General features: G+C 33.8%; 1 protein-coding gene and 1 long non-coding RNA gene across 3 annotated transcripts; one reads left to right on the forward strand and one right to left on the reverse strand.

Moving 5' to 3' along the window:
- Window positions 1-14,424: 14,424 nt before the first annotated feature.
- Window positions 14,425-17,826, reverse strand: LOC145102363 (putative 12-oxophytodienoate reductase 11). The gene is made up of 5 exons (XM_079039751.1): window positions 17,703-17,826; window positions 16,337-16,477; window positions 16,116-16,246; window positions 15,854-16,030; window positions 14,425-15,098 (listed from the first exon to the last, which is right to left on the reverse strand). The coding sequence occupies exons 1-5, from the start codon at window positions 17,792-17,794 to the stop codon at window positions 14,506-14,508; spliced, it is 1,134 nt and encodes a 377-aa protein (XP_078895877.1). The 5' UTR covers window positions 17,795-17,826; the 3' UTR covers window positions 14,425-14,505.
- On the forward strand, window positions 14,921-17,862 carry LOC145102364 (uncharacterized). Of its 2 annotated transcripts, XR_013706142.1 has the most exons (3): window positions 14,921-15,060; window positions 15,878-16,509; window positions 17,736-17,862. It is a non-coding gene; the product is annotated as an uncharacterized LOC145102364 (long non-coding RNA). The 2 variants fall into 2 exon arrangements; XR_013706141.1 differs by lacking the exon at window positions 17,736-17,862 and having other exon boundaries at window positions 15,878-16,559.
- The last annotated feature ends 4,142 nt before the right edge of the window (window positions 17,863-22,004 follow it).

The raw sequence follows: 22,004 nt of genomic DNA on the forward strand, positions 1-22,004 counted from the left end.
AAGTTTCTAATCTAGACGTTGATTCTCGATATCCAACTCCCAATATGGAAATATTTCCATATTTTCCATATGACAACTCATTATAAATAGAATCTTGTCTATTCATAATAATGTCAATATGGTTCATCCATAACTATACTTTCAACTGTCCACGAGCGACCAATCCTTGGCGAACCTTAGATTTTCCTTGGCAGTTGTTTAATTATTTTAGTCAAAACCGGTTCTATTTCCTTTTTCCCTCTAAATGCCCCAGACATTTGGAAAATTTTAGAATGGTCGAATATTATAGAATATTCAATTGATCCTATACCCGAAGCGTATGGGATGCAATTCATAATAAAAACATGATACTTTACCAGTTTCTTACTATAATATCGTCATAATATTTCTATTTGCCGTGTTCTCAAAAATTCGAACTATGAAGAGGGATGCCGTAATCATAATCGTATTTTGAGAATGCAAATAATAAATATACACTTGACTAAATACAATTAAATTTCTCGATCTAAGCTTTTAGATTGAAAACGAAGTATAACATTCTCTCCCTTAATTATAGCAAAAACATCTCTTCAACCCCTGCAACCTTGCAAAGTGAAATAATTAATATTGCCAACTTGCAATACTTAATTAATAATCATGCTCCCACTAACATGATGATTATATTCATTTTGCATAACCCTTATGCTCCCACTAGCTTTGATACATATTTAGGAACCAGCTAAACTTCTACGAATCAATATTTATTAACTTCCAAAGTTCATTGTTTCTAATACGATATGCTTCGATAAGCCTTTATCTAAGCTTCTCAAAATCACACACCTTTCCTTAGACAGCTCATATGTGTGTCTAAACTAATTCAGAACTTATCTTACTAAGTCCTAAATGTTTAGACTAATTGCCAAATCTCACAATTCGAACTATGAAAAGGGATGTCGTAATCATAATCGAATTTGAGAATGCAATTTACATAGTTGCTATCTCCTTAAAATCTCTCTTAGTGAAAGTTTTTCCTCACAATCATTTTCATGAAGGAGAGAAACCTTATGACACTTAGATTTTATGGTGTATGTGTTCCTATCCATGTGAATTTTCCATTACCATAATTGAAAGATAATGTTTGTGGCAAATTCAAACTCTTATGGACAGAACTTGTTCATTCTTAATTTCTTGCCATCAAGGGTCCCACCATTGCTTCCAAGTTATCTAGCAGCTCACCTATGCCAGTCAATGTACTTTCATTGAACAAGGTGTTTGCCTTATGTAGTCTATTGAGAACTCGTAGAACTCATATGCATAATCACTCAATAGGATTGACATAGAAATAGAATTTTCTCAACACGATAGGTTACAAACCTCAAGTCGTGCGCTAATGTTTACTCTTGATTAATTTTTGAATCCTTTCAAGATCTTCAGACTCCCACTGACCTCTTGACATATTAGATTCTCTTATCAAGAACATTTCTTGATAAACAAATATACAAGAGTTAGTGTGTGTCTATATCAACACAAAACATTACACACATTTGGTCTTAGTTGGTCTTTGGCTTCTTCAAGACATCACAACATACCAAATTCAAATGTGTAAGAGTAGGAAAAACAATTTCTACTTCACATTTGATGAGTGTGTTACTCAATTCACAATCTTGGAATACGATTCTAAGACTTGATTTTGGAACGAAGTATGACTCATCCTTTTGATTTAAACATTTCAACAATTTCTGATTCCTCTTCTTAGCCATACTAGTGCACTAAGATGTCCTTAGAGGATCAATTGTGATATGGTTCTTAATCATTAAGACGATCATAAAATCTGATACAAAAGTACTCTCCCTTCTTCTTAGATTGGAGAAACTTTTATCTTTCTGCCTTCATTGATTCTTCTTATTCGTTCTGCTATTCATTGAAACTTTTCAATGATTCAGAATTACACTTAATCTTGTAAGTATAACCACATTTAATAGACTTTTAGTAAATTATGACGAATAGTCTTATTGTTATTTGTGGTGTACTTGACTAGTGCACAACATTGTGTTCTATTCCTTTAGTCTTTCAATTGACTCACATACTTGTGTGATCAAGGAATTAGTCTTAATCTCCTAAGTGCCAAGATTTCCATACATCACATGATTCAAATCATATGATTCCAAGCTTTTGTCCAATTGAAACATGAGCGATGAGAATCTTTCCTTACTTAGAAAATTACGACACTACCATAAATAACATAACTAAGGATCACATCCATTTATAGAAATACATAAACATTAATTTTTCACAACGATTTCATTGCAAGGATATACATAAATAAGATAAATCAAAATTTTATTTTATTCATAAAAGCAACGGAAAAATATGTCCTTACAATGCAAAATCAACTGAAAAACTATGTAATCAAATATTCCTAACAACTCTATCATAACTTTCTTAAGCTCAAAATCTGATCTTCAAATCCATGCGATTGTGATCCATTTCTTCGTGATCAAACTCATCTTGCTCTTCCATTAAGCTTCCTATCTTTTCACTGATCTTGCAATCTTATCACATTATGTATTAAGAATCAATGAATAGGAACTTAATGGAGTTAGATAGTGGAGTTTACCTAAAGTAGAGTCATACATCTTGACTCTCCCATCTCTTAGATCTCTCAGGTATACTATGCAACTTCGTCTCCAATGCCCTTTCTCTTGGCAATAAAAGCAAATTGACTCTTTTGGAACAACACATGAAACTACTTCAGACTTTTCCTTTCTCTTATGATCAAACTTTTCGACCATGGCATGCCTTTCGTTGCCATTGCCTATATCCATAAAGGTATGGAAGGCAGATCCACCAATTAACTTTGCTTTTCTAGTGTGCCAAATCATTGCTGATTCAGCAACAATAAGCATATAGGTGAGATCGATGAGGGACACGTCGTGGTTAATCATATAGTACTCTCTTACGAACTCACTATATGAGTCAGGAAGCGACTGAAGAACCCAGTCAACAGCCAGCTCCTCACAAACAACGAACCCCAACATTCTTAACCTATCAATGTGTGACTTCATCTCTAGGACGTGTGCACACACTGACTTTCCTTCTTCATGTTTACTTGCCAAAAGGTATTGAGTGAGTTTGAACTTTTCAAGCCTTTGACTTGTGGGTTAGGGAGAACAATAGGAGGAGGTGGAGGAAGTAAAGCATGATCTCGTGTTCCTCGATCGAATCGTGGATATCATCTTCATGTGGAAAGCTTGTTCCACGGGATTTGGGAAGACCGTAGTTGTCATACTTTGACATCTACAAAACAGGAGAAAAATTCAAGCTAGTTGATTGATTGAGTCCTTAATAAATCACCCAAATGAGATATTAAGGCTAGGACCCAACACAATATTCCACAACTTGGGAGAGGGATGCCGTAACCCAAATTGCAGAACATTTGAAGGTAAGTGAATGATGATTCACTAATTTTCCACCATGAAAAACGAAAAAGAGATTAGGTTTTAAATGTATTGAAAAACTCCTAGATCCTTTGAGATTCATTGAACTTTTCAATGGCATGTTTAAATCTCGATATGCCTCTCGATTTGTGACTGGGATGCCGAGGATCACAAAACAAAGTGTGAATAACCATGTAAACTTACATGGTGCCCCCAATGTTACAGTCACATATTCGATGTGCTGGTTAACCACACACGCTCTACCGAACTATGACAAACATTGAGTCACCCTTTGCTACCTTTTCTTAGAACCATTTAGTGTGCCGGTTAGCCACACACGCTCCACTAACGTCTTCGCAAGGGTACAAAGTGTAATTTCAAGGAATTGCATCAAATTCACTTTTGCCTAAAGTAACTAAGATTGGGAATTTTGTATAAAACATATAGTTACTTTATACTTCATTATAATTTTAATGGAAAGGGTTTGCCCTATCCTACCCGTTCGGCTAACGACCCTCCACCAATCAAGGAAGCGGTGGGTGAGAGTGGACACCCATTAAACGACCATTTTATAGGCCATAACCTTATACCCCCTTTATAGATCGACTTCGTGAATGAGGCCTACTAACGGTAAGACTAGCAGTTTAAGTTATACATATATAATATTAGACTTTTAATGTTATATATAGTATAAGGATGTATTTTACACTTTTAAAACACTAGGTGGTCTAATTTAATAAATTATACTTTTAATTTAATTAAATGTAAACCATATCATTATGGATTTATTAACTCTCTTTTAATTATACACTTAATTAATTTAATAAAACCATAAGGGTGCAATTTGAACTTTTTCAAAACTTAGGGTTTTAGAATTTAATATTTTAAAATTAAACTTTTTAATTAAAATTTAAATTCCAAAACTTGAGGGCAAGTTTTGAAACATTTCAAATCATTAGGGTTTAGAATTTAAATATTTCAAAATCAAACCTTTTAATCAAAAATTTAAATTCCAAAACTTGAGGGCAAGTTTTGAAACTTTTCAAAATACAAAGGATCAAATAGCAAATAATTTAAATTAAACAATTAATTTAATAATTATCTAAATTTGACCTAATCCAATTTCATGCAAGATAATGACCAAATAATTTAAATAATTTAACATTTATCAAATAAGGTAACAATTATCTAATTAGATGACAAAAATCTTTTATTTTGAAAAAGATAATCATAAGGAATCAATAAAAAATCATATTTTATTAATTTGAAACAATTATGGCAATTATCCTAAGTCAAAATAGGCAGAAATCTCGAAATCCATCTGTCTGACAACTAAACTCGTCGAGTCCACTTTGGAACTCGTCGAGTTCCTCATGGAACTCGTCGAGTTCATCAGACAAAAAGCATGAAAATCGATTTTAAAGCTTGAACAAATATACAAGTCATCAATACAATAGAAACCAACCTGGCTCTGATACCACTGATGGGTTTTGGCCATAAGAACATCCTATGTGCTCATGCAAACCCTAATGCTTGGTTCTAGGTTTCTCTATTGTACATGCAATTCATCCAAGACTTTAAACCCTAGATCTAGCATGTGATAATCAATATTAACATAAGAATGGGGTTTAGATCTTACCTTGATTGTTATGTAGCAATAACAATCTCAAATCCTCCTTGTAATGGCTTTAGAAAGCATAGAGTCACAAGTGTCACTCCTCTAATGGCTCACAAACACCAAGAGCAAAAGGATGAAGAATGAGAAGAGAGGAGGCACCAAAAACGTGTTGAAACCCTAAAGAATCAGTTCACCACGTCTTTGAGTCTCAAGGGTCCTTTAAATAGTGAGGCTATTAGGGTTATCTAACAAGGAAACCCTAATTGGACTGCTTAGGCCCTAAGAATCCCATGGACTCCCTCCTTAGAGGCCTTGGACGATTTCTAATGGGTTTCCCCATAGAATTCGTCCACTCCATCCTCTATGGAGTCCATTAGCCCAATATTCAACTATCACACAATTGACAGTTCCAGTCCCCTTTATTTAATTAATGTCTTTTAGCCACAAAATTAGTTCTTAATTAATTATTGACTAATATTAATTAAACAATATGATTTCTCCTTTAATATATTATTCTCATAATATATTAATAATTCATAATTAATCCTCTCTCTCTCTCTCTCTCCATAATTCATCCTATCAAGTTGCTTTGGTAAAGCCAATCCAAAAGGACCATGCACCATCGGGTCAAGTACATACCAAAATAGTTATGGACTTAGACACTAATCCAACAGGGACACCTTCATTGGTCTCCACACCGAATGGATAAGAATGGAGTTTACGATTCAAGGAGTGGGTTCTACACCATGAACCTCGTTTGCAGTTGTGAACTGTTTACGATCCGAAGTCTCAAGTTATGCGAGGGTTTGCGGTTCATGCGAAGGTTCTTGATTCCATGCAAATCACTTCTAATTGATGCAACACTTCTAATTAAATGTTTTAAACCAATCTATAATTTAAATCTGCTTTAAATAAGATAGATCAAAATAAAATGTTTGACTTTAGTTCGACTTTTACAATAATGAAAATAACGGGTTGTCACACTTATGGTTTCTGGGAAACTATGATAACGCTGTTGTTTTGAAAACTAAGTGTAAATGATTCCGGTTTTAAATAAAGGTTTTGGAAATAACGGTTTTGTAAACACTTTTTTAATAAACGGGTTGTTTTGAAAAGCTTAAATTTTATTAAAATTTTTATGGATGTTAGAAGTTGGTATCAGAGCCTTGGTTTGAGTGAATTGGAGGAAAAATCGTGTGAATCTAATCTCAAACGAAGGAGAAAGATTTTTAAAATGATTTTCAAATAGTTTTCAAAAAATAAACAAGGAGGATGCGATGTGTACGTTCAGCTGGAGCCAGTAAGTTGACCCCAAATTACAACACAGTTATTTAAGATTATGTCATGATATGTTATGTTAGAACAACATGCTAGTAATAGGCTAAGGATCTTCAGGAATTACATGATAGAATTGCCTGATTATATGATGTCTGATAGCCTAGGATTCTTTTATATATGAAATTGACATCATTACTGTAGTTACTTCCCAAGACATCTTGCTAGCTTCTCCCTTGGGCATCGTATTAGCTAGTAGCTTCCACTTGCTCAGTACTCCAGACTTTAACAGGGGAATCACAAAGAGCGGTCTTCTGTCTGATGCTATACTCGCAACTCTCAAACACTGTCTCCATCTCGGAGATCCAATCCATAACTTCCACCAGTGTAGGGCTTCCAGAAAGACACGGTGGTTTGGATGCCATGAAATCATCGTATTTGCATTCCCATACGTCATTTCCTCCATCTTGGTTATTCCTTCTAACCACTGGCGGTTCAGCTTGACCAACGATCCTACTGTAGTTCCCTTCTTCCGACTGTCCATCATTTTGTTCATGATGTTCAACGGGCATCGTAGGTTCATCCTGATTCTATTGAAGTAAACACCTTGTTTCTTCCATTTGACGATCCAACATCATTTAGATCATTGCTTGCACTCCGTCCATAGTGATTGGATCAGGTGCAGCTGCTACTACAGGTACCTGCTCAATAACTTAGGGTTAAGGTTGCTGATTCTTGTTTCCATTTGCAATTCCGACTCCACTTTGGGTTCTTGCCATTTCGATCTATACATCAAATTAGGCGAATTTAGACCTTTATTTATGCTAGACGTCTAAATCTTCCTTATCACTCCAAAACATTACATGCTAGTTCTACTATCGTAGTCGAACGTCTAGAATCTTGAACACATAAGGTTTCCAGATCCGGTCGGCAATAGATCATAGATCCAAAAAAATAATAGCATATAAGGCATCTTTATAGCTATAACATAAATAATTTACCACATAAAAGCATTTGACATCTTTCCTAAAATAAAATAGTGCTTGTGTCTAAAATATAACAAACACTCATCTCACAATAATCGCTTAGCATTCTAAGTTTAAGTCTAGAAATCCTACAACCATACTAAATAGTGTGACATCCCCATTTTAACGGCCAGAAAAGACCTATTTTTGTTTATGCTTTATAATAAAACCAGAGTAACATTTTAAAGAAAGTGTTGCGGAATTTGTTCCCAAAATATGATAAAGAATTTATCAAAGCATTTACGAAGAAATGTATTTCATTATATTAAAAACCTCGGGATGTCATTGTCAATACAGATCAAAAGCATAAACAGAACAACATAGGCCTTACAACATTTATTCATATCTACTGGCCTATATTCCATTATCCCTCATTAAGTAATCACAACTATGCTATTGTGCCACTACCTGTAGTACAAGAAACTGAGTGGGTTAGGCTTGGGAGCCTAATGAGCACATAGGGTTTTCAACCCACAATAAATAAGTTTAATTATTTTCATCAAATCATTCAACTCGATTACCCGTTCTCATTATCCTCACTTTACATCCCTAAAGCATATATTATAAGGGACCTAGCCTAAGGATTTTCATCGAGATGGACACTACTGCTAAGGGGTTCCTCAACAATAAATGTCCGTAAGGCAACCATGAGAGGGATGGAGTACACCGATGAACACATCGTTCACAAGCACCTACAGGTTGCGAGCCTACTAGTGTTCCACTATACTGTCCAGAATAGTCTGTGGTCGTTATCTATACTTCGTTAGATGACTAGATCAACGTCAACATCGTGGCCTCTCATCATTTTATTTCATCACACATCAACTATTTCATCTACCCATGTTTTACCCAACATATTTATAGATATAAAATACATATACAGTTTAAATCATTTAAAACATGTATAAAACGTTCATCCAACACAGATAAGGAAAACGGATAATATGCACACATAACATGTAATTTATATAAAATAATTCATATCAATGTGTAAGATGAAAGTAACTATGCACTCACCTGTTAAGGTGGTGATTCCGAACTCAGACAGTGCTTCGCTTCTATTAATTTACTTTCCTTTGACGAAACCTAGTATCATTACCACTAAATTTTAGTCTAATATTTACCATGACTAGTTATTAGTCTTAGTATTATTATTTTTATATAAGCGTTAAACAATACTTCTCAACTACTAGTATAGACAGGAGCCAGACATGAAAAACCGAAGGGCAGGACCATTTTGGCGTTATAGCTGTTCTGAAATCCAACAACCCTATGCGACCCTTCAAACCAAATTCCTCGTACCACGAGTAGTTAAAAAGGTATTATAATGACACTTATATAAGTCATAATACTAGCCCAAATATTTATTTTAAGTACATAATAACAATACTAAATTTAAATATAAGTTATACTTAAAGTAGGGTAAACATATCTCACTTACCGAGGGTTTGGCTAGGAACTGGGCTCTGCGGGGCAAAACTTCCGAGCCGAAAGCTCTTCTTCTCGGAGCCTTCGGGCACTCCAGGGCTTTCCTCTAGCACCTAGAGATTACTAGGGCTTTGAGAGGATTTTGGGAGGTTTAGAGAGAGTGTAGAGAGAGAAATAATAGGGTTTTGGTGTGAGAAATGAAGGCACCCTCGCATGCTATTTATAGGTTGAATTTTGGCCAAACTCGTCGAGTTTGAGCCAAAAAATCGTCAAGTAGGTTCCACGTGTCACCATTCTGGTGGCAAAACGTGGAGGATAAGTAGTGGCCCATATTGTGCCACGTCACCCATTTCACAACAGCACCCTTCCGAATTCTAAATTCAGTAACTTTCGCATACGAGTTCCGTTTTCGACGTTCTTTATATCCAAGCGTAGGTATTGAAATGATCTACAACTCTCCTTTTGACTCCACTGGCTAATTCTTGACTGATTTTAAATTTAACAGTATGAGAAGATTACACTATTAAATGACCGTGCAAAATTCATAACTTCTACATACATACTCCGTTTTCGAATGTCATTTTACCATTGAATTCCTATTAATGAAATCTTCAATTCTCGTTTAGTTTGTGTTGGCTAAAAATCGATCGATCAGTAATTCGAATTTTGGGCTGTGTATTACTATGTTAAATCTTAGAAAAATCATAACTTCCTCGTACGAAGTCAGATTTGGACGTTCTTTTTATGCACGTTCTCGGTTTATGTGACAACCCGAAACTTTTCTGTTATCTTTACCCAATTTCCGTTTATAAAAATTTGGGTTTTATTAAACTCTGTCAAATTTCTTGGTTTGGGAAAGACTTTATGTTTTTAAATAAATAATATGTACTTTATACAAGTCGGAATAAACCGGAAATCACGCGAAAACACGAAACCTCACTCGAAAACATAGAGTTCATGGCTAGGACGAGTTTACGGCCGTAAACTCGTGTTTACTTTGCTTGCTATGATACAACTGTTGTGATACTACGCATGATGTCTTCCGCCCCCGGACGTTTCCGCTGTTGTTTTCTGACGGTTCAGGGGTGTGACAGTTTAACATGTACTACAATTTTCATTTAGATCCCTAAGGCTAAAAAGTAATTTATCAAAAATTCACTTTTTACGTTACGCAGTGTCGTGCCGGTTATAGTCGTAAAACTTCGACATGTCATAACTTCTTCGTTATAACTCGGGTTTCGACGTTCTTTATATCTCCGAAATCCTTTTCACGATCACTATAGCTTTCTTCACAGATATTAGATTTATCTATTATTTTATTTTTGATGTTTATTTTCATTCTTAATTTATTATATCTTATCTTATAAATAAATATAATGCACATAAAATCATATAATTCACATAATATGCAAGTAATTCATTTTTATTATTTCAAAATAGGTTACAATTGTTGACCCTAACTATTACATCATCATACTAATGTTTAGCCTAGAAAGAAGGGCATTACAAATAGCACCTGCCATTTTAGACATCCAATTTAAATTTCATACAAATGTATACATCTAAATACAAAATCAAACAAATGTATACATCCAATTTAAATTTCATGCCTAATTTCATTTTCAAGCCAATACACCACATTGAGGATAAACATAAATCTAAAAAACATTTACAAAATGTTGCATAAATCTGAAAAAACATATATAATCCCTAAAAATGCATAAACACTTCCATACCTCAAAATACAAATATAATCACTCAACTAAACAAAATCTGAGAATTATACTACATATTCATCACCCAAATTACCATCAAAACAAAAGAATAATAGAAAATGGGGAGAAATTCGACCTTCAATCGTCAAAATTTCGGAATTGCAGCTAGGTTGCCGGTAATCGAGGTCTAGGTCACCGGTAATGGAGGTTTGGTCGGCGATGATGGCGGTCTTGTGACAGGAACTAGCGGCTGGGGGAGTTGGATGGTCGGAGTCGCTTGGTCGCCGGCTGGGAGGTTTCATAGGTAAGAGAAGACACGATGGGTTATATGTAATGGCCTTTAGCGGCGATGCATAGGTATTAGCGGCGACAAATAACTATTAGCGGCGACACCCTAGAGGGAAAAGTCGACACCTTTTTTCTTTCCGTTACAACCCTTGGATTGAAAACAAATCAAACGGATGGGGCTCATTTGACACAAATCGCTATTAGGTGACCATTAGCGGCGGCGCATGACATTAGCGGCGACATGTAACACATCAATTACATGTCGCCGCTAAAGGCGTCGTTGCTAATGCCCCATTTCTTATAGTGAATTTATAACTATATTTAATATTTTTCTTATTAAGATGTTAGACTTGAAAATCTATATCCATGTTTTATTATTGATATTATCTATCACTGTATTATGCATACAATATTTACATGGTAAGGGTTGAACAAGTAAGTGGCAGAGTGGTGTTTTGTAGTTTGTAGTGTAGAATAGAGGATTAATCAAGAAAACTCTAGCCTCATCCAAAAGAGAATCATGTTTTATTGCTATGATCTTTCTCAAAAGGTAATGTGTTTCATTTTCTTTTTTCTAATCAGATAATGCTAAATTTTTTGTTTTTTTTTTTTTTATGGATTTGCAACAATGGAAAACAAATCACAGGTTTGATTAAAAACCAAGACCGCATATTTTATCATAATTAAATTGAAGCAGGATGTTAAATGTATCAAAAAAACGAAAGTACAGTTTTATTTCTTTGACCAGATGCATGGTGGTAAAATGGTCAAAGTATACTGCACATTCTTCATATTTTCAACGTTGTAGGAACCTAATAAATAATAAAAGAACAAGAAATTGAGGATGCAACAATTGCTTATGGCCATTACACCATCCACCTCCGCCACTGCATTTAGCCCTTAATTTTTTCATAATGTAAGGACAAAATACACTTGTATTAGTAACATTGTACTATCTTTATGTTGTCCGGACATATTGGAGGCCCTCTCCAAAAATTAAATTAAAGCCCCGTACCTTTTTGTAAAATATTGTTAAAGAATTTTTTTACCGCTAAAGACAAAAAGAGTCAATTATTTTATCAAACATAATTTTTATTTTTTATAATATAAATGAGATTTGTAACATGCAATTCTATTTTAATTAACTTATTAATTATTATTATTATTTGCTTCTAACTTTTTTTAGTAATATAATATTAACGAAAATTCTCAATCGGAGGCCCCTTACGATTAGAGGCCTGGTGCGATTGCACACTCGCACCACCCTTAGGGCCGCCACTGTTTATGTTTCCTCTCTCCGTAAAACTTATAGTTGGGTTATTGTCATGGTAGTCCAACCAACTTATCGGTTTTCTTTTAAATGGTCCCTTATATTATTTTTTTTTTGCATTTTAGGGGCATGAATCTGTTAATTTGAGTAACTCACCTTGTATAATCGGTTTCAAATGCCAAATACGCGAGAAGTATTTCCAGCTAAGTCTCAAAGACTTTCTCGCCAACAATCTCATTGGAGTATCACTGCAACAAACCTCTCTCTCTCTCTCTCTCTCTCTCTCTCTCTCTCTCTCTCTCTCCTAGCCATGGTCATATTTTTCTTTTTCCGGAAACTTTTAGCCATGGCCACCAAGGACCCAACCGATGTTGTTAGCCATAGATTAACTGTTGAAGCACCTAACGACTGTAGATTTGAGAGATTTGACTAGAAGGAGCCACCTACTTCTCCACCGGTTAGGCAATACCACCCGATGCACCGATTAGGTTTGAAGAGTTTTTTCAGATTTAGCAGAGACGCAAATTCAGAACCACCATAGGATTTTTCATTACAAGGAAAAAAGAAAAAAAATGTGACCGGAGTACTGCCCGACGAAGACCATCAGAGCGTGAATACCGGTATATTCATTTGAATACGGATTCAGATCTGTCCTACCGAACCAAACTTTAACATTTTTGTTTCTAATTTACTTAGGGGAGTGGGAGGTGGTGGAGATCTCTCCGACATGAGAGGTTTTAAGTTTTAGTAATTCATTTGGAGGAGGCGGCAACAATGGTGGCTCACCCTTTGCTAGTAGGGACGGTGGCGGTGTATTCATCTTCGTCAATGCGGGTTCTCAGCTGACTCCACTGGTCTGCATAATTCTATCGCCAATTTCAATTTCGATTTCTCGAATCACCACATCGTCATTAACTTTATCATCAGGTTTAAAATCAAGATGAGGAACCGAGTTGATTGAGCCAATCTTCCATGTACCCTCGAAGAAATTTACACATGTATAACGAATTTAACTGGTTCGATAGCTTAAAATTCTATGTTGGGTTAATTGGTTTGTTCGCGGATCACCCAGTCATGGGTCGAATTGTGGATCAGTTCACAGGTTTATAATTGTTTAGAGCATCCACAATGCATAGTTTAGTGGAAGAGTTGAATGAGGTGACACGCCTAATTGACATTCAATGGATTAAACTCTACAATTATGGATGCCATGTTGGCATTCAATGGATATGGAGTTCATTGGTCATTGAACTCTTCAATGGGAAAAAGGAAACCTTTTAACTATTAAATATATATTCCATTGAACTCTATCAAGTTCTATGCATTGTAGAAAACTAATATAGAGTTGTATAGTAAGTAAAATGATAATATGTCAATCCATTAAACTCTAACAAATTTAATGCATTGTGGATGCCGTTAGCATATTGTAACTCACTCATTTATTCTTTTATTTTACAAGTTTTATTAGAGTTTACCAGGTCACAAGTCATGGGCTTGTTCTTCCTGGATTTTAGGAAGTTCATGTAGCAGTAGGTTAGGTACCTTTTCTTTAGGATCAAGTTTGTTTGTTTCCTATTTAATGTAAATTGTGAGATCAATGAAGAGTGTTCATGTTGTAAAAATCAAAATCTACATTACGTGAGTCTAAGTGTGTATGATTGTGTGTGTTTTGTAGGGCATGAACCAACATCCTCAACATGATATGGAATCATTTTTCTTAAAAATGGCGGACAATTCTGGTGGCAAATTCTGGTGGATTGGTAGCGATGTTAGAAAAGAGGGTAAAGGGAGTGATAGATGCAGTCACCGGTGGATGGAAACGGAGGATTAGGGTTTTCTGACAGCATGGAGAGAGAGAGAGAGAGAGAGAGAGAAAGATCTTAACTGATGGAGGGACATGTCTTCTTTTTAATTGATGAGATGGCGTATTATTAATTTTAAACCTATTTGACTAGGAAGGGGTTCACGAGATGACACATTCACTTTTCTCAAAGGGACATTTTAAACACTAAACATATGAATTAGTACTCTTAGAGTATACGGTATGAGCAACTTTAAGTGGTGTTATAACAAGAAGCAACAAGATGAGGAGGTGGTGTTCATGGTGTTATAACACCATGTTAAGAGGAGAGAGATAGAGAGAGATAATTTGACAGCCAATAGGTGATCACGTTTCTTCTTGTCATGAAGACAACAAGAAACATCACAACAAGACGCAACAAGGAGGGGTGGTGTTTTTGATGTTATAACGGCGTTATGGGCTGCCAACTCAGCCACAACAAGAAACAACACGACCCACACCGTATGCTCGTAGAAAGAAAAAACAAGGCTCTTTTAAACCAAAACACCTAAATTGGTTGGGCAGGATTATAATAGTTTATAAGTGTGATAAACTAGCAAATTCATAACAAATCATGCGGTTTCCGTGCAAATCTGAAATCTCATCCATCAAATCTAACAGACTTAAACCTTAGTCTCGAGAATCGAGAAACGGATAATCAGTATAGCCAATAACAGGATCAGACGTATAAAATGTCTCCCGATTGTACTTATTAAGTGGAGCCTTAAGCTCAAACCGTTTCGGCAAATCCGGATTCGCCAAAAACAAACGACCATAAGCAACAAGATCTGTCCGATTCTCCGCCACCGCCGTATTCCCGTCTTCCATCTCATACCCGCCGGCCGAAATAAACGTCCCATTGAACGCTTTCCTCATCGGGGCAAGACTATGCGGAGTTTCTACGTTTTCGCCTTCCACTTTCCACCTTGGTTCCACCATATGACAATAAAGAATCCGATATTTATTCAGAGATTCCGCCATGTAAATCCCTAAAGCTTCTGGATTTGAATCGCCGGCATCCATGTAATCCGTGAACGGGGTGAGTCGGATCCCGACTCGGTCCGGTCCGATCTCGTTGACGATCGCCTCGATGATTTCTAGAGCGAATCGGCAGCGGTTTTGTAAAGATCCGCCGTATTGGTCAGTCCGGTCGTTTACTTGGTCTTTCATGAATTGCTCGATCAGGTAACCATGAGCGCCGTGGATTTCAATTCCATCAAAACCTATGTGTTATATAAAAAAGGAAGTTATGAGTTCGGATTTTGATAGGGTTTAACCATTTTTTAACAATGTTTCACCATTTTTACTATGTTTCAATACTTTTTTCACCAAGTTATGCAACATTGTAGTTTAATAGATTAAACAGGTTATGGGTAAGATGTTGCATATTTTGTTTCCAGAATGAAACGTGGTTGCACACAGTGCACATTTTGTCTCTAAAACCTACTTTGTTGTGTAAATTGGAACAAAGTGAAAGTCATTGCATAAATAAGCATTTAACCCTTATTTATAATAATTTAATCTCAATGAAAGCTACAACGTACTCCCTTAATCAATTGTACTTTATTAAGGCCCTTGAAAAATCTATCAAATTATAGCAGTGAAAATTGTTTCGGATTTGGATACGATTGGTATAACCATATAAGTAAGCAACTTTTTTAAGTAAAATACTATAGTAGGAAGAAATGACAGATTGATATTATAATAAACAAATCAATAATAGTACATTGCTAGTCCGTGCACGTAACCCTTATTTTTCTATTACAACATCCTACTTTAATTTTTTTTGGGTCACAAGTCACAACATTGTACCTTCAAAAATTTCTTATTAAGCTATTGTACTTTCAAAAATCTTCACAATTATAGCATTGTCTTTTTTTTTTCGATATTATACTATGAAACATCTATCAAATTACCACAATCAAATTTGCTTTGTACTTATTTTTAATATATAAATAAAGGTAATCAATCATCTTACCAGCTTCAATTGCATTTCTTGCAGCAATTCTGAAATCATTAACAACAAGCGGAATCTCCTCTGTAGTTAGCTTCCTTGGAGGTGTACATTGTGCAGCTTCAATGCCATTGCTTCGCAGTTGAGGAAATAGTTGTTTGTCTGTGGAAGATATTGGGGCTTGTCCATTTGGCTGAAAACCTGTTCAATAGATCAAGAATTTAAAATGGAATTAAAAGACGACAATAATAACCATTGCAATTATATTAAAGGACAAATAGTATACCGGTATTTGAAACCCTTCCAACATGCCAAATTTGACAGAAAAAGATTCCGCCTTTTGCATGAACAGCATCCACAATTGGCTTCCATGCCTCCACTTGTTCCTTTGTCCATATACCTGGTGTTTCTGGATACCTTAAACAACAACAAACACGTTTATCAACAAAACTATTTCCTATCAAGACATTTGTTCTACTTTGAAACATCAATCCAATTATATCATACCCTTGGGCAGTGTCGGAAATGTCAGTGGCTTCTGAAATAAGAAGGCCTCCTTTTGTTGTTCTTTGTGAATAATATAAGATTGCATGTGGCTGAGGGACATTCCCATAGGATCTCAGCCTTGTTAGAGGTGCCAAAACGACTCTGTATAACATAAGAAAAGACCCATGAATCAGGTAATTTTCAACTTAATGAATTCAATTGAACAAAAAATGCAATTTTTTTTTTTCACAATGTGACAATTTAAAGTAGAACTAATTATGATAGTAATCAACAAAACCCCAAAGAAAAATATTCTTTTGCAGTTTGCTCTTTTATTATTTCTTATTAGGCGAATGTCCTTGGGTTACGCATATATAATTAAAATGTTGATAAATATATGTTATAAAAATAACTATGTCCTCTAACTTTGAATTGATAATTCTTACAAAATATTTTATAAAACATTATAAGTATTTAAATATATGATAACATATATAAATGTTAAGATCGCATTGAGCTCAATAGCCGTTACTCTTGCTTTGTGCATGAAAATAAAAATAAATTTGATTCTTGATTTATAGTTATTTTTTACAATTAATGACTAATCGATAAACAAACTTTATTCGCATTTCATTTCAACGAAATAAATTTGTAGGTTCGTGAATTTGGCATTTCGATGCAGGTTTTAAATTTATTATTATATTTAAACATTTATTATTTTTAAATAAATTTAAAACTATCTTTTGAGGTAGGTTTTATATTTAACATAAAAAATGTCAAAAAAAAAAATCAATGTATTGTAATTATGAATTATTTTGTTAAATAAAATAAGCATAATACATTATGATATATTTCGAAAATGCAGGATATGATTTTCTATTTTCAAATTTTGAATTTGTTACAAAAAAGAAAAGGAAAATCAATAGACAATGACATGTGTCAAAAAAACAAGAAAAAAAATGGACATACATCATTTTTGGGTTTTGTTTATTAAAATAGGTAGAAAATGATATTTTCTAGGTAAAATTCCTAGTCTTTAGTTTACCTTTTTTCCAGAAACCCAATAGAATGATTTTTTTTTTTTTTTTAAATTTTCTTTAAGAGATGATTTGAGTATGTAGTATAGCGAACTAGTGTGTTAAATGGCACTAGCTAGAAAGCATGAAACAGGTCTATAGACTACAATTAACTATTAAATTTGGTGAAACTAGCAAAGAATTTCCGAAATAACATAAATCAAATAGATGCACTCTTTGACATTATATCAAACAGTTCATGAGCAATTCATTATAAATGATTAGCAGTTCGTGAACTATTAAAAGTAGATGCAACCCGAAAAGAAAGACAAATGGGAGAACAGGAAAGATGTAGTATTATATATAATCACCTGTGAGAAAGCTCAAAGTTACACATTTTGTAGGGGGTGAGAAGAGGGATTTTTCCTTCATCGACTTGTTTTTCTCCTTCTTTCTCGGCCATTTTTGAGGTTGAGGGTGTTGAAAAGATTGATTTGGAAATTTGTTATATATGAGTACCAGAACTCGAACGAAGTGGATTCTACTTATAGATGCCGATTTTGGTGAAGGAATGGCAAAGAAAGACTCTTTTAACATTATTTTGAAATATGACAACTTTGACACCGTAATTTTCGTTTTTATTGTCGGAAATTCCATCTCTTTTTTTATTATTAAACAAAGCCTCTAATAATTCAGAATTTGTAGATTCTGTATTGGTTAAAGTGACTAATAATCAATTACATTAGTGAATTAATAGTATACATGTAAGCTTTAATTGCTTGTATTTCCACATGTTATTTTAGATATATGAAAAATCTCATCCTTGCGTGATTAAATCATAGTTACTTTGTGAATATTGTGACTTTTATTTTTCTCGATCTCACTTTTTTTTTGTCTTGTGGCTGGTTGGCAAAGACTCCAAGTGTGATATTTACCCCTTTTGGTCTAATAAATGCATTATATTTTATACATTTGAAAAATACGACACCTTAAGAAATATAACACAACAATGAATACCATTCTATACAATATCAACAACTCTTTTATTGAGTTTTAAGAACGAGTTGGTTTAAACAAAAATTACACCAAAAACTTCACTACAATCTCTTTCGCACTTTACAATAATACTCACTACCATTCTCGCCTATTCTACTCACACCTAATCTACATATGAACACATGAATAAATAAGAACTATGAACAAATCCTAATACAAAGCAAACCCTAGACGAAGACTTGGAGAGAAATATGAAGTGTGTGTGTGTAACAATGATCGTGTTATCTAAGAATACACACAAAACATACAATAAATACAACGGGTACGAAATCCGCTTCTAACCCGGTTTGATAAAAACCACCTAAGGAACAAACGAGTAAGACCCATGTGTCAGTATACAGCTTTCCTCAATAGTGAGCCCCCGTCCAGCTAAATCTCTAAAGTAACATAATCAATCCTCCTGCAACAATTCAATAAGAAACAAAGTTCCAATAACAACAATATGATCCCTCAATATAAGAAATAATTACAAAGAAAGGATACATATTAAAATTCATCACATGATAAGTTTGAGCTTATTGATTCAGGTCATTATCTCAACCCCCCCCCCCCCCCCCCCCCCCCCCCAAAAAAAAAAAAAAAAAAAAAAAAAAAACTGATCATTGGAAAATTTAACATTTCTCTTGAAATGAATCAAGAAGACCCCATACGTTTACATAAAGGTTCATGTTGCACAGACCACGAAGCCTTAGTAAAAATATTTGTAATATTATGATATGAATGAACTTTAAAAACTTGAACGATCCCTTTTGAAACTCTTTCTCTTTTAAGATGAGTATCAACATTAAAATGTTTGGTTTTCTCATGGAAAAACAGGATTTAAAACCAATTTATTAGTTGACTCGTTGTCATAAAATATTGGAACATGAATTAAATCATTTATTCCAAGATCAAACCGAACCATTAAAATCCAAATAATCTCGCATGAAATTGTTCCGAGAGCATGATACTCTAATTCAGTGGAAGAATGAGAAACAATTTCATGTTTCTTACTTTTCCATGAGATCAATGTATCTACCCAGAAAACAGTATAACCAGTCAGCATCAACAAAACAACTTGACTTTAACATAGAAAACCCTTTTCCAGGATTAAACTTCAAATAACGAAGTAACCTCAAAATAATATTCAAATGTGATTTTCGTAGACTATACATGAATTGACTTAACACTTGAACAATAAAAATAAATATGAGGTCTTGTAATAGTCAAATAAATAATCGTCCCAATTAACTTTTGAAACAAAGTTATATTTTGTAAAAAAGAATAAAATTTATCAACATTATCACCTTTAATTATAACAATGAAATATAAAGGTGTCTTAACAAGATTGCATCCTAACATACCAAACTTATGCAATAGCTCCAAATCGTATTTTCTTTAATCAATATAAACTACTTCAATCCCCCCTCTCCTAAATTAAAAACTTCAACTTTCCAAGATATTTTATTAAAAGCTTAGATTTTAGAAAACTTTTTACCTTATCAATCTCTACCAAATTATTACCAATCAAAATAATATCATCAACATAACAAGATAGCAACATAATCATTTACAAATTTAACACATAAGAAAAATTATTAATACTTTAAAAAAATCCAAATTCAAAAAGAGAGGAACAAAGTTTCTCATTCCACTTTCTTGGAGCTTGCTTAAGCCCATGCAATGATTTTAACAGTTTGAAAACATGATTATCACCCTTAGTATGATATCCAAGAGATAAACTCATGTATACATCTTCATCAAGATCATTATACAAAAAAGAGTTGTTAATATCAAATTGAAAAAACATCCAATCAGAATTAACACCAAGAGTAATTACAATCCTAAATGTTACTATTTTGGCAATAGGAGAAAAAGTCTCCTCATAGTCAATATCATCCCTTTGATTGTAACCTTTAGTTACTAATCCAGCTTTAAATCTATCAACCTCTCCATTTGAATTGTATTTAATTTTATAAACCCACTTGCCTCCAATAGGTTTCCTACTAGGTGGTAATTTCGAAATAATCCAAGTTTGATTTCTATATAAAACCTCAATTTCTTCATTCATTTCCTTCACCCAATTAGGATCCAAAAAAGCCTCATAATATGACTGAGGCTAATCAATAGTTTTATTAAGATTAGAAATAAAACAATTATTTTCATTATTCAAAAAAGAGTAATTTACTAATTTTCAATCTTATATTTATACTTCCCTTCAATAAAAAAGATCACTAAATTTTTGAGGAAATTTAGAATCCCGACTTGATCTCTTAACACCTATATAAAGATTATCAGAAGGTTCAGACAAGAACTGACTATTTTCCTAAAAAATACCATGAGTCTCAAAAACAACAATTCAGGTTGCGGAGTACGTATGACACTACCATGAATACCTTCCAGACAAGGACTAGTTACACCTAAATTATGACTTCCATCATGACTACTTTTAGTTGCATCCAAAGGATGATTAACACTAACACCATCATCTTGATTGATATTATTTGAGATTCTAATAGATTGTTTATCATTAAGGCTTTCATATAATAGTAATTCATCATTGGAAAAGGGATCCCATGGGTCACATTTATCAGATGAGGATGACTCGTGAAATTTAGAAACTCCACCAAAACTAGAAGCCATTTTGAATGGGAAACAAATTCATAAAATTTCACATCTCTGGAAAAGAAAAAAGTGTCATTATTAAAACTATATAACTAGTAACATTTCTTCACATTAGAATAACCAATTAGAAAAAAAGTGCTATTATTAAGACTATATAACTTTTAACATTTTTTCACATTAGAATAACCAATTAGAAAGCACTTCTCAGATCTTTCAAAAGGTTTTTCATTTATTATTCAGATTTGTTGCAAAACACAAGCAACCAAATACCTTAATTTTATCAAACATAGGAGAGTATATCGTTTCAAAAGGAGTTTTTCCATTTAAAACTGAAGAAGGAATTATGTTAATTAAAAAAATAGTAGTTAAAACAACTGCTCCTTAAAATCTTCTTGGTAAACCAAATTGAAACAATAAGGACCTATAAACATTCAAGAGATGTCTATGTTTCTCTTTACACCATCATTCTGTTGTGGAGTGTGAATACATGAAATTTGATGTACACTACCTTTGTTTTCAGAAAAGAAAAAAAAGTCTTCATTCTATGGTTAACAAACTCAGATGCATTATATGATCTAATAGTTAAAACTTAATATTAAACTAATTTTCCAAAAAACACAAGAAAGTATGAAAGCAAGAAAAAACTTCATCTTTAGATTTCATTAAGTAAACTCAAGTTGTTCTCTTTCAAAAAAAAATAAAAATAAACCCAAGTTGCTCTTGTAAAATCATCCATAATAGTAACAAAAAATCTAAAACATCCAGAAGCAACAACTGTTTACCCCCCCCCCCCCCCCCACACACACACACACATCTAAATGAATCAATTCACCAAGACAACTATCCCAATGTTCACTTAAAAGAAATGGTTCCCTAGTTTGTTTGGCTTTATGATGAACTTCACAAGTTAAAATAGACTCATTACCAAAATTAAGAACTTGTTGTAAAACATTTAAAGCTTGATTAACAAGATGACGAAGTCTATTATGCCAAGTAAGTTTACAAACAGATAA

Source organism: Lactuca serriola, chromosome 4, assembly GCF_051521515.1.
Source record: "Lactuca serriola cultivar US96UC23 chromosome 4, Lser_US96UC23_V15, whole genome shotgun sequence".
Taxonomy (NCBI): domain Eukaryota; kingdom Viridiplantae; phylum Streptophyta; class Magnoliopsida; order Asterales; family Asteraceae; genus Lactuca; species Lactuca serriola.